Source organism: Paroedura picta, chromosome 4 (genome assembly GCF_049243985.1).
Source record: "Paroedura picta isolate Pp20150507F chromosome 4, Ppicta_v3.0, whole genome shotgun sequence".
Lineage (NCBI taxonomy): Eukaryota > Metazoa > Chordata > Lepidosauria > Squamata > Gekkonidae > Paroedura > Paroedura picta.
The window spans coordinates 29778475-29793403 of NC_135372.1; the positions used below are offsets into that span (position 1 = coordinate 29778475).

The 14929-nt window shown below is 48.1% G+C and overlaps 1 protein-coding gene across 6 annotated transcripts in view; it reads left to right on the forward strand.

Moving 5' to 3' along the window:
- Positions 1 to 12558, forward strand: part of LOC143835052 (uncharacterized) — a 28125-nt gene extending 15567 nt beyond the window's left edge. For all 6 annotated transcript variants that reach the window (XM_077332163.1, XM_077332162.1, XM_077332160.1 and 3 more), the window contains 4 exons: positions 1314 to 1575; positions 4472 to 4665; positions 8936 to 9091; positions 12025 to 12558. In XM_077332163.1, coding sequence (XP_077188278.1) covers positions 1314 to 1575; positions 4472 to 4665; positions 8936 to 9091; positions 12025 to 12456 — 1044 coding nt within the window. In that variant the 3' untranslated portion in view covers positions 12457 to 12558. The remainder of the gene's footprint in view (positions 1 to 1313; positions 1576 to 4471; positions 4666 to 8935; positions 9092 to 12024) is intronic.
- Positions 12559 to 14929: the final 2371 nt, after the last annotated feature.

The following is a 14929-nucleotide window of genomic DNA, read 5'->3' on the forward strand; positions in this document are numbered from 1 at the left end:
TATAATAAAGTCCACCTTACAAAATGGCCATGGCAGTGGTTCTCAACCTGGGGGTCTGGACTCTTTTGGGGGCTGAATGACTCTTTCACAGGGGTTGCGGCAGAGAAAGCAGCTTGGCTCGGGGGGGGGGGCGCCATCCACACAACCTTGCGGAGTAGATCGAGATAGAGCGTTGTCTGTGTCAGGATCAGTGCCTGTTCTCTGCCATGACTTGTCCATGAACAGGGGTCCCTCCATCTTGCTTTTATCCTTGTATTAACTCAGTGTAACCCGGGCCCACTATTTTCTTCTGTCTGCCTAAAACCGAAACCTGTCTGCTGTTCTCATGTTATCGCGATTTGCAGTGCCCGCTCTGAACTGTCTTTTGAACCTTGCAAGCTATCTCTGCTTTGTGTAACAAAACATTGTATCTTGTCAATAGGCGCCAGGCTGTCCAAGGACGCGCCAAATGTAAACACTCCCTGGCCGGATGCCTGAAAGGCACCTGGAAAGGAGGGGATCCTCCCCATGGGAACCTTCAAGTTTTGGGCGGGAGAATTGTCTTGAAAAGGGCTTGCATTTTCATTGTGGGTTAGATTTGACTTCGCTAGTTACAGTGACTGAAGTAAACTTCCATTAAAGCTTTCTTACTACAGAAGTTTTGTTGTGAGTTCTTCTAGCACTTGACGGCCTGTCTGGAGCAGAGTGAGATCAGCATGGTGGGACAAGAGGCAGAACTGAACTGAGAAACCCCGGGGGGGGGGGGAACAATTTATATACAATCCTGAACAATGGATCTTCATGCCATTGGTCCGTTTTGGTGTAATTTCTATGAAAGAACACTTGCATAATTTTATTGTTGGGGGTCGCCACAACATGAGGAACTGTATTGAAGGACTGAGAACCACTGGGTTAAGGAGACTATTTGTGCATGTCAATTCTTAAAGCAGACATGTCTGTATTTTATTTCCCTTATGACTAAGGCTAGCCTGTTTTTTACAGTTGCACACTCACTTCAGTATTTATATTGCATTTTACTGTTGTTTTACTTTCTCTACCTTATGATGCTAAGGCCTGTGGGTAGAACACTTAACCAGTTACTACTACTTCCTACATTTGTTGGTCATGACGAAAAGGGACCTCATGATTTCGCCATCTTCTTATGATTTCGCCAACTTCTTATGATTTCGCCATCTTCTTATGATTTCGCCATCTTCTTATGATTTCGCCAACTTCTTATGATTTCGCCATCTTCTTATGATTTCGCCAACTTCTTATGATTTCGCCAACTTCTTATGATTTTGTCTCTCATGTACCCTTTCTGGATCTTCTAGGCCTCCCCTTCCGCCTATCCCAAGCCAAAACCAGCTACAGCACCCCATGGAGGAAAGGGTTCCTCCCTCCATGATGCTGCAGAAGACCTCGCATCCCACCTGAAGGACGTTGGAAATGCCTCCAAATCGGCAATGGCCAGCAGCATCTCTTCATTCGTGGCATCCCCAGTTGGCCAGGTCTTTGCCAACACCATTGACCGAGCCCTGGAAAAATCGGAGGAATGGCTGGACTATTACCTTCCTGTGTTGGAGACTGATGTCGGTGAGAAAGGGGTAAAAACAAAATTCAGAGCCGATCTCTCTCTTTTTTTTGTTTAAATCACAGTTGCGTGTTTACATATTTCCGAACACATTGGTGTTCGTTCAGTATTTCATAGGAGCCTTTGCTGTTTGATTCGGGCATTCTCGTAATGTATTGTCATATTTGTGAGGAAAAAACAGGGATAGAAGGCAGTGTCTGTGCCGTTTTTCCTCCAAGGAACCTGCTGGAGTGAGGTTCCTTCCTTTTCTGTGTTATCGGCACAGTAACCCTGTGAGGTAAGTTAGGCTGAGATTTTAAAAGAGAGAGAGAGAGAGAGAGCAACAGAGATCAGCCTGTCCAGGGCTATCCAGAGAGTGGGGAATTTGAACCTATGGCAGAGTCTGCACTTACTTTCTTTATTCCATTGTCAATCCTGTTGAATTCAGATCGCTTTGAACTCGGGTCTTCCTCTCCCCCCTCCTCCCCATTGAAACAGGAAAGTCTTCTGCACGTGGTTAAGGTAGTTCAGATGGGGGGGAGAGCCAAGCCTCTTTCTTTCTTTTCTTGAAGGGGGGGGGGAGAGGAGCCAGGCAGGGAGCCTCTTTCTTTTCTTGGAAGGGGTGGCGGAGAAGATCGAAAAAGGCAGTGGAGGGAGGAAAAATCCAGGACCAACAGAAGTTGAGAGAAATTAGGGGCTTCTCCTTTAAGGCAAGCTTGTCACATGACCAGGTGTAGCCTATCAGAGGTTCTCTACCACAGAGCTTGTTTCCCAGTCCGGATATTGAGGATTAAAAGCACTCTGAGATATCGCACAATAATGGTAGGGTCACTCCAGATCAATCCTTCTTGCTGCAGAAGGAAAATTTAAATCACCTCAAATCCAAGCGGAAATCGCATTCTGTGTAGAGGGCAGGGACTGAATCGATCTGGGGTTGGAATAAAAGCTCCATGCAGTTTACACCTAGGTCTCTCGCATCCAGATCCAACCCTTCTTCAGCAATACCAGTACACTTACCTGGCTCTTATAAAACAGTGTGACAGATTCAGAGATAAGACAATTAAGGGGGATCTGATTAGGGTCGCCAACCTCCAAGCAGTGGCTGGAAAATCTTCCAGTATTACAACTGGTCTCGAGACAACAGAGATCAATTCCCCCGGAGAAAATGGCCACTTTAGAAGGCATTATACCAGGGTTGGCCCAGCTGTGGCTCTCCAGATGTCCATGGACTACAATGAGCCTCTGCCAGCTGCTGGCAGGGGCTCATTGTAGTCCATAGACATCTGGAGAGCCACAGTTGGGCCAACCCTGAATTATATTCCCTCCCCAAATCCCACCCTCCTCAGACCCTGTCCTCAAAATCTCCAGCACAGACCTGGCAACCTAGACCTGAGAGGTTTATAAAATTAAGTACAGGGTGGAGAGAGTTGACAAAGAGAAATTTTTCTCCCCAAATACCAGAATTCAAGGGCATCCAATGAAGCTGGTGGGCAGCAGATTCAGGACAGACAAAAGGAAGTATTCTTTACAAAGCAAGTGATTAAAATGTGGAAGTTGCTGCCAGAGGGTGTAGTGATGGCCACAGGGACACCCTTATTGTGGTAACCCCTTCTTCCTTCTGCATGAGTAAGAACCAGAACTCAGAACCTATGGGAGGGAGGGTTCAGGTAGACAGGATGCTGCTTCCAAGGGAAGGACTTAAGGAGCCCAAGTCACGAGAAACATGAAGTTGCTTTCTAGATATATCTCACACAATAATCATCTCTTTCGACTGACCGTAGCTCTCTGGCAGAAAAGCCTTTCCCCTGCTAGAGCCAGCTTGGTGTAGTGGTTAGGTGTCTGGACTTCTAATCTTGCGAGCCGGGTTTGATTCCCTGCTCCTCCTCCACATGCAGACAGCTGGGTGCCCTTGGGCTCACCACAGCACTGAGAAAGCTGTTCTGACTGAGCAGTAATATCAGGGCTCTCTCAGCCTCACCTACCCCACAGGGTGTCTGTTGTGGGGAGAGGAAAGGGAAGGTGATTATTATCCACTTTAAGACTCCTTCGGGTAGAGAAAAGCAGCATATAAGAACCAACTCTTCTTCAGCTGCTGCTGCTTCTTCTTGTATGCAGTGAATATGAACATAAAATGCCAGGAACTGAACCTGGGAGCTTCTGTGCACAAAGTAGGTGCTCTACCAATGAGCTATGGCATTATTTTTTAACCTGGGGAGCTTCTTGCTCAGCATTGGCCAGAGCACAATTGTTCCAGATTGCTTTAAAGTGACAGCAAGAATGCTAGCCTCCAGGTCAAGCATGGATATCTCCAGGAATTACATCTGATCCCAAAATGACAGAGATCAGTTGGAAGGATGGTTGGGAGGATAGACCCTGTGGCATTATACCCCCACTGAGGTCCCTCCCCCTTCCTAAACACATTCCTCTTTGGCTCCGCACCCAAAATCTCCAGGTAGTTCCCTGTTGAAATATGCAAGGTTTGTAGTGTGCATGATATGAAGAATATCCTACAGGGGGCATTGGATGAGATGTGTATTTAGCATAGTTAGAACAGGAACTTCCTGGTGTTTATTTTTTTTAAATAATCTCCAGTGTTCTGATTGGCTCAGTTGGAGACTTCCTGCTCCTTCCCTTCGTCCCAGCTTGCCTCCAGAATGAACAGACAACAGTTAGACAGTTAGTTATGTCTCTCCTCTCTCTTATGTACATAGTTGTTTCTCTTCTTAATAAAACCAATTTGTTCTTGTTTTTTTTTAAGTTTTTGTCTTTGCCAACATTCCCAACTTGGAGCTGGTAACACTATTACATAAGCTGTCAAATGACAGCCCCTGAATGATTGATCCATTCCTACCCTGCAGATGGAAGTCCTAAGTGTAAGCCAAGCTTGTTGATGCTTTATGTGTGCGTGTGTATTCTCAGAGCCCTCCACTGCAGCAGAGGAAGAGCAAGGTACTGCCTCGGAGGACCTCTGCAAAGAGGGCTGCTTCATGAGAATCAGCTCCCTCTCGACCAAACTGCGCAACCGGGCCTTCCGACTGGCGCTGCACCAGCTGAAAACAACCCGGCAGTCTACCAGGGAGACCCTACCGGTCCTTGATCAAATGCTAGATCTGGTACGTAGACATTGCATTCGCTCCCAAAAGCTCATCTTCACATTCTCCCACGTGAATCTTTGATATCTAAATGCCTGGATATTCAGGATATGTTCGATGCTGGTATTTCACATTATGTGGAATTCAGTATTTGGCGTTGCCATTGCTCTCTGACCTGGGCTGGTTCTGAATTTACTTTGTTTATTCTGTTGTGGATCCTGCTGAATTCAAATCGATTTGAACTCGGGTCTTCCTCTATTTCCCCTCCCCTCCCCATTGAAACAGAGAGGGTTCTGCACTTGATTAGGGAAGCTCAGGATGGGGGGGGGAAGGCAAGCGCAGCAGGAGCCTCTTTCTTTTCTTGAATGAGGGGGTGGGGAGAGGATTGGAGACAGCAGAGCAAGGGGAATAAATCCAAGAGGAAAATCAATGCCGAGAGAACTTAAGGCTTCTGAAGCTTCTGCTGAAAGAAGTTAGGGCTTCCCCTTTAAGGGAAGCCTTGCAACCTCAGAACCAGGAACTGACATGCTGGCCAATCAGGACTTTTCTACAACGTTTAAGGCTCGGCAACAAGTTATTTCAGGGAAAACATACTGCTGCACGCTTACTCATACCGATTTGTCAAATATTGAGGATTATATCCACTCCAGGATATCGCGAGGGGAAGGTAGGGTCACTCTGGATCAATCATGCTTCTGGCAGATGAAAAATTTAAATCACCCCCAAATCAAAATGGAATCGCATACAGTGTAGACAGCAGGAATTGAATCGACCTAGGATTGGAACAAAAGTTCTGTGCAGATTCAGCCCTGGATAGCTTAGGTTAGATCAGTCTTGTCATGTCTTAGAAATGCAGTAAGGTTGACTCTGGTTAGTATTTGGATGGAAGACCGCCAAGGAAGCCCAGGGTCGCTCCAATTCGGAGACCAAATCAGGTTCTAGATTTTGGGACCGCCTGTCTCATTATGCCCCCCAAAGAGCACTACAGTCAGTGGATCTAAATCTGCTTAGGATCTTCAGCCCAAAGTAGGTGAAATTGGCCTCAACCAGGCTGTTTTGGCCCCATCCTGGTGGAATTCTCTGCCAAAAGATATCAGAGCCCTGTGGGACCTTAACCAGTTCTGCAGGGTCTGCAAAACAGAGCTGATCCACCAGGCCTATGGTTGGGTGCTGGCCTCCCTGCTGGAAAATGAAGGAAGATCTGTTCCGAGAACCTGCCTACTACCTCCCATCAAAACTAGTGGGCATATTGATATGAAGAAGAAGAACAGTTGGTTCTTATATGCCGCTTTTCCCTACCTGAAGGAGGCTCAAAGCGGCTTACAGTCGCCTTCCCTTTCCTCTCCCCACAACAGGCACCCTGTGAGGTGGGTGAGGCTGAGAGAGCCCTGATATTACTGAAGAAGAAGAAGAGTTGGTTCTTATATGCCGCTTTTCCCTACCCGAAGGAGGCTCAAAGCGGCTTACAGTCGCCTTCCCTTTCCTCTCCCCACAACAGACACCCTGTGAGGTGGGTGAGGCTGAGAGAGCCCTGATATTACTGAAGAAGAAGAAGAGTTGGTTCTTATATGCCGCTTTTCCCTACCCGAAGGAGGCTCAAAGCGGCTTACAGTCGCCTTCCCTTTCCTCTCCCCACAACAGACACCCTGTGAGGTGGGTGAAGCTGAGAGAGCCCTGATATTACTGAAGAAGAAGAAGAGTTGGTTCTTATATGCCGCTTTTCCCTACCCGAAGGAGGCTCAAAGCGGCTTACAGTCGCCTTCCCTTTCCTCTCCCCACAACAGACACCCTGTGAGGTGGGTGAGGCTGAGAGAGCCCTGATATTACTGAAGAAGAAGAAGAGTTGGTTCTTATATGCCGCTTTTCCCTACCCGAAGGAGGCTCAAAGCGGCTTACAGTCGCCTTTCCATTCCTCTCCCCACAACAGACACCCTGTGGGGTGGGTGAGGCTGAGAGAGCCCTGATATCACTGCCCGGTCAGAACAGTTTTATCAGTGCCATGGCGAGCCCAAGGTCACCCAGCTGGATGCATGTGGGGGAGTGCAGAATCGAACCCGGCATGCCAGATTAGAAGTCCGCACTCCTAACCACTACACCAAACTGGCTCTGGATATGATTTTATGAGTCTTTGACTGATACTGGGGGCTGTTAGATAATGTGTTATTATTTCCGCCATTTGGTTTTTGTATTTTTCTCTAATTTTATGGGGTTTTAATGTGTGGGGGGTGTTAATTGGGGATTGTATTCCTTGTATTTTGTATGTAACCCACCATGAGCCAGCTTGTCTGGGAGTGGCGGGTAATAAATCCAATAATAAGAAAAACAATACATTATTATATCATCTCATGCCCTGAGCTGCATAGGAATGGTAGGCTTAGAAGAATAGAGATTTATTTATTTATTTATAATACCTGTCAACTTTGATGGGGGGGGATGCTATTGTGCATGATGGATTTCCCCCTTTTCCTGCTGTCAGTGAGGGTCAGAGGTCATCGGATAACAGGAAAAGAAAGCAAGATCTGCAAAGCACTGGAATTTGGGGCAATGGAGTGACAGGAACCAATGATGCATGGGGCAGGAAATCTCGGATGGTGGCAGCAGGGCAGCCCTGATTGTGCATGACGTTGCCACCATCCGAGCCCTGGCCCGGCACAGCACCTAAGAAGACCATGGCAAGGGAACGCAGAATTTTCCATGTTCCCAGGGATGCCGCGGGTGCCAGCGGAGGCTGTGTTGGGCCAGCACTGCATAATCAACAGAGATGGGCTTTTCCGCCTGGCCCGGCCCCCAACCTACGGTGTCCCTACAGGGACACCGCACGCCCCTGTCAGCTCCACGGAGCCGTGAAGCTGGCTGGGGAGTTCCCCACCCCCACCTTGGTGAGAGAGCGTCATGCTGTTCCTCACCATTGTGCAGGGGGGGCATTCCCCCCACTCCCCTCCCGCTGCTGCCGCCTCCATGCAGTATGCTGGGCAGTCCAGCCCCGGTGTTTTGCACGCACCAGGGCAGCCGTATACTCCAGGCTGCTGCCATGCATAATGGGTCATAGAGGGAAGAAAATATTGTGGTCTGTTATGACTGGCCTGATCTTATCAATCTCGGAAGGTCAGCAGGTTCAGTCCTGGTCAGTTTATGGATGGGAGACCACCAAGGAAATCCAGGATCACTATGCAGAGACAGGCAATGGCCAACCAACTCTGAACAAAGATAGGATACAAAAAGCCTTTATTGGCGTAACAAACAATACAGGTAAGGAGATACAAAATGGTACAATTATAAGAGTCAGGCAGAGTTACTCAATTTTGTTAAAAACAGGCAGTTAATACTAAAAATCTTTGCTAAAAATTTTGCAATGCGGGCAGTCCGCTCGGGATCCTTGCTATCAAGTAGTTTATTGATCGCTGCCGTTTCGTTACTATGGAGTTGAAGGGAAGATAGAATATCGGATATCCCCTGACGGTATAAAGAAAACTTAGGGCAAAACATAATAATACGCGGAAGGAGATCAGGGACCATACAGCCGTGAAAACATAGTCTCTCCGCTAAATGAATGCGGTTAAACCTTCCTAAAAGAACATTAGAGGGGAAAGAGTTCAGCCAAGCAAATAAGAGTGCTTTCCTGTCAGAGAAAGCTTCGATACTAGTCAGGTAGGGGGGGGAATAACTTTATATAGCGGGACAATATTCCATACACGGGGAGAGCAAGTGCAACTCTGAATGTATCCTGCCTTAAAAGCCATACAGCAGAGATTCCCAATCAGGATTTCGGGGAAACTTACATGAGAGCTCCCTAAGGGTTATGCAGCTTTCCCCAGAGGTTTGGGTGGCCACTAACATCACCGGATGTCTCTGGAACCCATTTCCCCTGTTGTTCTACAGGCCTAGATTCTTTCTCCACAATGGAAATGGCAAATGATCCATTGATTGATTGGCTGGCTCCCACCCCCTAGGGCAGGGATAGTCAAACTGTGGCCCTCCAGATGTCCATGGACTACAATGTTTGCCGCAGTTTGACGACCCCTGCCCTAAGGGGTCAGGAAGTGGGCCTGACACCACTTCCAGGGTTCCTCAAAGCCTGAAAACTAATTCAGGAGTTCCTCCATGGTCAGAAAGTTGAAAAAGACTGAGTACGAACTCCATCCCTGCGCCGGACTATAGCTGCACCAAGGTGGGGAGGGGGCTCTAAGGCATCTCGCCCGCTGGGAGACGATGGGTCCACAAAATTCAGATAGTGCCCTGTGCTTATTGCAATGGTATGCAGGACTTTTAAATACATTTCTTTGTCTTCCAGTTAGACCGTACCCGTGGCCAAAGTATTCTGAGTGTTGCAAGCATCCCTGAGTCACTGCACAACTTGTGGGCACAAAAGGGCTCGAAACAAGAACCGCTGAAGAGCCCAAAGATTTCCAGAACGTGCACCAAGGAGACTCCATTCATAGTGCCTGAGGTATCTTGAGAAAGAATGGGCATCATGAAGGGGGAAGAGCTGGAGTGGGGGTGGGCAAACTTAGGCTCTCCAGATGTACAAAATGCGGCTGTGAGGGTCCTCACAGGAACATCTTGGAGGGCCCATATCCAGCCTGTGCTGAGGCAGCTGCATTGGTTGCCAGTTGCTGTCTGGATCCGGTACAAGATTTTGGTTTTGACCTTCAAGGCCCTTTGCGGTCTGGGACCCATATACCTGAGGGGCCGCCTGTCACCCTAAGCCCCCCACAGAGCTTTATGCTTGCAGGTACCAACTTGCTGGTCATTCCCAGCCCTAGGGAAGCATGCCTGGCCTCGACCAGGGCCAGGGCCTTTTCGGTCCTGGCCCTGACCTGGTAGGATAAGCTCCCGGTCGATCTACAGGCCCTGTGGGAGCTTTCGGCATTCCGCAGGGCCTGTAAAACTGAGCTCTTCCACCAAGTCTATGGTTGAGGCATTGAGTCACGTGCCTTCGATGGCCACCTTTCCCTACTCCCTTATTTAGATATGTGTCGGGGCGGATCGGAGAATTGATTAATACGACCACGTTTTTGTTCTATTTTGTTTTTATTGCACAACTTTTAATGACCCCGTAAAATGGGGTTTTATTGGGGTTTAAATGGGGATAAGTTGTAACCCGCCATGAGCCATTCTTGGGAGTGGCAGGAAATAAATTGAAATAATAATAATAATTAATAATAATAATGTCCACATTATGTCCATAATGTCCAATTTCCATGAGCCCCTGCCAGTTTACAGCTGAATTCTCACCCCGGGTGATTCCTGAATTGTTGAGAGAAGAGATGTTTCTGTGAGCTGGAAAAACTGTTTAAAAAGGGGGGCGAATTCTTCTAGGACAGCTGTAAACTGTGAGGTTCCTTTATCTGGGCACATGTCTAGACACTGGTCCTATGTGGTTCTGTGAGTCCACTGAAGAAGAGAGAACTCAGCGAAACAAGTTTCATCCAGGTCTTCCTGTGGACAACAGTGTAATATCTGAAAAAAGACATTAACAGCAATTTTGCAAGATTTGAATGCATTCGTTCTGAACATTTTAATTTTACAGTTTTGTAAAAGGCATTTCTGATTTTAAATTTTCCACCTGGAAGCTGGCAACGCCAGAGGGGACCACACCTGTTTGCTTCTGTCCACTAAAGCAGTGGTCCCCAACCTTTTTATCATCGGGGACCACTCAACGCCTTTTACTGAGGCCCAGTGGGGGGGGGGTAGTTTACTCCTCTACTCTCAACCACTGCCCTGATGCTCTCTGATCGCTATGGTAATGTTTAAACATCCCTTCAAAATAAGATACAGACACGCCACAACAATGAACATAAGGATCATTTTATTTTCATGGAAATTTTAACTCATAGAATCATAGAGTTGGAAGGGGCCATACAGGCCATCTAGTCCAACCCCCTGCTCAACGCAGGATTAGCCCTAAGCATCCTAAAGCAGGTGTGGTCCCCCCTGGCGTTGCCAGCTTCCAGGTGGAAAATTTAAAATCAGAAATGCCTTTTACAAAATTGTAAAATTAAAATGTTCAGAACAAATGCATTCAAAAGCATCTTAAAGCAGCATCCTAAAATTCATGACAATGACAAATCAATGGGAACCCTGAGCTTGTTTCTCTGCAACAAGGTAGTCCCATCTGGGAGTGATGGGAGACAATGACACCCAAAGTGTGTTGTAAAGGGCCGGGGGGAGGGATGAAGTAAAGGGCCCGGGGGGGGGAGAAGGCGTCCTTCGGGGCCCACCTCCAATTAGTTGAAGGACCACATGTGGTCCGCAGCCCACAGGTTGGGGATCGCTACACTAAAGGACAAGGAAGATTGTGCCAGCATTCTCTGCCCCAATTTTTGCACCGTGGATTCAAACTAGTTGCCTTGGGGTTGGAGTGATCACTCCAAGTGGGCGTGGCCATCCATTTAGGGGGCTTGGTTTCTGTAGTCTGGGCCTGGCAGCAGTAATAGGACCTGAGAACCAGTGCTGGGCTGTGATCCGAAGACTTGTAAATGGATCCACCCTCTGCCATGAAAGCTAACTGGTGAACTTAGATCAGTCATATTCTCTCCGCCTGGCCTGCCTGGCAGGGTGGTTGTGAGAACACGATGAACTTTAGGGGAAGAATGGGATGAAAATGTGCCAAGTAAATAAATTGGCACTGACAAGCTACACAGTAATTAGAAAAACACAGAAAGAAACCCCATATAGGCTAAACAATAAGATACATAACATTGCTCTCTGGTTGGGTTTGATAGAGGTGACTTCCTAGCAGTGGTCTTTTATGTAGATACTAGCAGAAAACCCGTTGTACAAAAAATACAAAAGGGCTCTAGGCTCCCTTCTCTCCGGGCAGCTCCGCTGAGGCCTAGCAAGGCTGTGGCGGAGCTGCTCAGGGAGGGGGCGAACTCTGGCGGAAGCTCCCAGCCTCCTTCCCGCACACCTAGGCAGCGGGGGTGCTTGGGCAGGGGCTGCCCTACCTGACTGCTGCCTCTTCATGCAGCAGGAAAGCAGAGGGGGAGGCAGTCAGGGACGGAGTGTCCCCTGCCTGATTGGTGCTCCACGGTAACTGACTCCCCAGCTGCCCAATTAAGTCGGCAATGAGTCCCAGCTCCTCCCACCACCCCAGTCGGGCTGTATTTATGTTACAGGTTCTTTAATTTTATGTGTATTTCACAGCAGTATCAGCATGCAAACAACTGACAGCATTCTCCTGTGTTCCCAGCAGCACGAACAAGCTTGTTTCAATTTGAAAACCTTCTTCCATTTACATTACTATAATGCAAATAAATATGCTCATAAGAAAATGCCTAGAGCCTAACACAATATTTTGAACATTAGGGGGAGAACGGGATAAAAATATGCCAGTTAAATAAATGGTTCTTTTCAAAAGGACCCTCTCTCTTTTTTTAGCAGCTGGAGTTGAAAGCGCTGGATCTGACCCGAACTCTGGCCCTGCAGCTTTACAGCACATACCACGATCTCCTGCCCCACGTTGCTGACCTCCCTGCCCACATCCAGGAGAAAGCAATCCGGGTGCACGAAAGCATGGAAGAGCTCCAGTCTCACTTCAAGTCCTCGCCGTCCCTGCGGGAACTGCCCTCCAGCTTAGCTCTCCAGAGCCGGCAAAAAATGGCCATGGCCCGGGAGAATTTGGACGAAATCCTGGACTTTCTGGCACAGAACCGGGCCACTAATTGGCTGTCCCAGCCAGCCTCTTCCCCAAAGGGCAAGCAGTCCACATCAGCTGCTGCAGAGAGGCAGCCTAAGGGGAGAAATTCTGAAAGGAAAGCCAAGGAAGAGAGCTCCACATCCAGGCAGCCTCCGTCTCCGCCCCATCTCTAGCCTTTTGCATTCAGACTGAAAAGGCAGATAGAGGTCGTCACTCCAAGGAAGCTCAGATTCGCTTCAGCCCTGGGAAAAAAAATAAACGTTTGTTTCGCTGTTTCCACGATGTTATCTCTCCACCAAGTGACTGGGTGGTGACATGCCAAAAGAAGGCACGGACGAATGCCTGTTTGTGGACTTGATTTTCCATCCAATGTGGATGGCTGACTCAAAGCCCTAATTGGGTCCCTCCGAATAAGCTTATTGGTATGATTACGGTTTCAGAAGGGAACCGTGTTTGCTGTCACAGCAGAATAGTTCAAGTCTGGAAACATCTTAGAGCAGTGGTTCTCAAACTGGGGGTCGGGACCCCTTTGGGGGGGGTCGAACAACCCTTTCACAGGGGTCGTAGCAGGGCAAGCAGCTTGGCCAGGGAAGCACCATCCACCCAACAGCCTTGCGGGGTAGATCAAGATAGAGCATTTGTCTGTCTGGAGCAGCGGAAAAGAGTGAGATCAGCATGGTGGGACTAGAGGCAAAACTGAGCTGAGAAACCCTGGGGAAAAAAAACAATCTATATACAATCACGAACAATGGATCTTCACGCCATTGGTCAGTTTGGGTTTAATTTCTGTGAAAGAACACTTGCATAGTTTTATGGTTGGGGGTCACCACGACATGAGAAACTGTATTAGACGGTCACGACATTAGGAAGGTTGAGAACCACCGGAAAGCATTTTGAGTCAGGTGCTGTTGAGTCAAAGCCCCTGTGTCAGACACTAATAGACAAGAGGTATTGATATGATGATTTATTTTTTATTATAGCAATGTCACTATTCATGACAGGGCTGAGTGTTTGAGCTGGCACGGGGGGGGGGGGGGGCTGTTTCAGGCTGTTTTTCTATGCTAAGGAAGTTTAACCTTAGAATAATCCTAGTAAATGTTTTCAGCAAAGCAAAGCTGCCCTTTGTTTTCAAAGTTCCAAATGACCCTCGGAAGGACGCCCTGTGGGCACAAGTAACAGCGCCAGCCGTAATTTGCTAGGGCCCAGAAATCCTTAAACTGGCTCCGGGACAACAGGCCCGCAAATCCTTAAACCAGGCCTGAACAGGATGTCCTTCTCAGAGGCCTGCCTCTCATTCCCCAGAGCCCTAAAACTGGGGAGGCCCACTTTCCAGCTTACTCAGGCCAATTCTTCACTTAGCCTGGCCTACCTTGCAAGGTCGCTGTGAGGATGAAACTTCCTACCAAGCCAGGTCATTGGTCTAAGTAGCCTAAAGCCCTGCCTGGCTGTGACTTTAATATTTATATACCGCCCTCCCCAGAGGCTCAGGGCGGTTTACATATAACGTAGAAAACAATACAACAATTCATAACATATAAATAACCTGCTTGCTGTAGCCTCGTGGCGGTTTACATCATAAAATCATATAAACCAGTTTGGTGTAGTGGTTAGGAGTGCAGACTTCTAATCTGGCATGCTGGGTTCGATTCTGCACTCCCCCACATGCAGCCAGTTGGGTAGCCTTGGGCTCGCCACGGCACTGATAAAACTGTTCTGACCGAGCAGTGATATCAGGGCTCTCTCAGCCTCACCCACCTCACAGGGAGTCTGTTGTGGGGAGAGGAATGGGAAGGCGACTGTAAGCCGCGTTGAGCCTCCTTCAGGTAGGGAAAAGCGGCATATAAGAACCAACTCTTCTTCTTCTTCTTCTAAACAGTAAAAACCCCAATATTACCCATCCAGTTCCAATTGCACAGTACAACAAGATGGCGTCATACATCTATTCTAATCCCACCATGTTCAGGGTGGGGCACTGATCTTAGTCTGGTGAGAGCAGGAGCTGTCTGATGGAACTTGGGAACCAGTTGGAGAACCCCCCGGGACTCTGTCCCGGCCTCAACCATGCGCCTGGCGGAATAAGAGGAGAGCGACGAAGATGATCTGGGGCCAAGGGACCAAGCCCTATGAAGATAGGTTGAGGGACTTGGGAATGTTCAGCCTGGAGAAAAGGAGGTTGAGAGGGGACATGATAGCCCTCTTTAAGTATTTGAAAGGGTGTCACTTGGAGGAGGGCAAGATGCTGTTTCCGTTGGCTGCAGAGGAAAGGACACGCAGTAATGGGTTTAAACTACAAGTACAACAATATAGGCTAGATATCGGGGGGGAATTTCACAGAGTAGTTCAGCAGTGGAATAGGCTGCCTAAGGAGGTGGTGAACTCCCCCTCATTGGCAGTCTTTGAGCAAAGGTTGGATACACACTTTTCTTGGATGCTTTAGGATGCTTAGGGCTGATCCTGCGTAGAGCAGGGGACTGGACTAGATGGCCTGTATGACCCCTTCCCACTCTATGATTCTATGATTGACCTCTCCTCTACGAATCTGCTAATCCCCTTTTAAAGCTGTCTATGCCTGTGGCCATCACTACATTTTAATCATTTGCTGTATAAAGTAGTATTTCCTTTTGTCCATCCTGAACCTGCTACCCA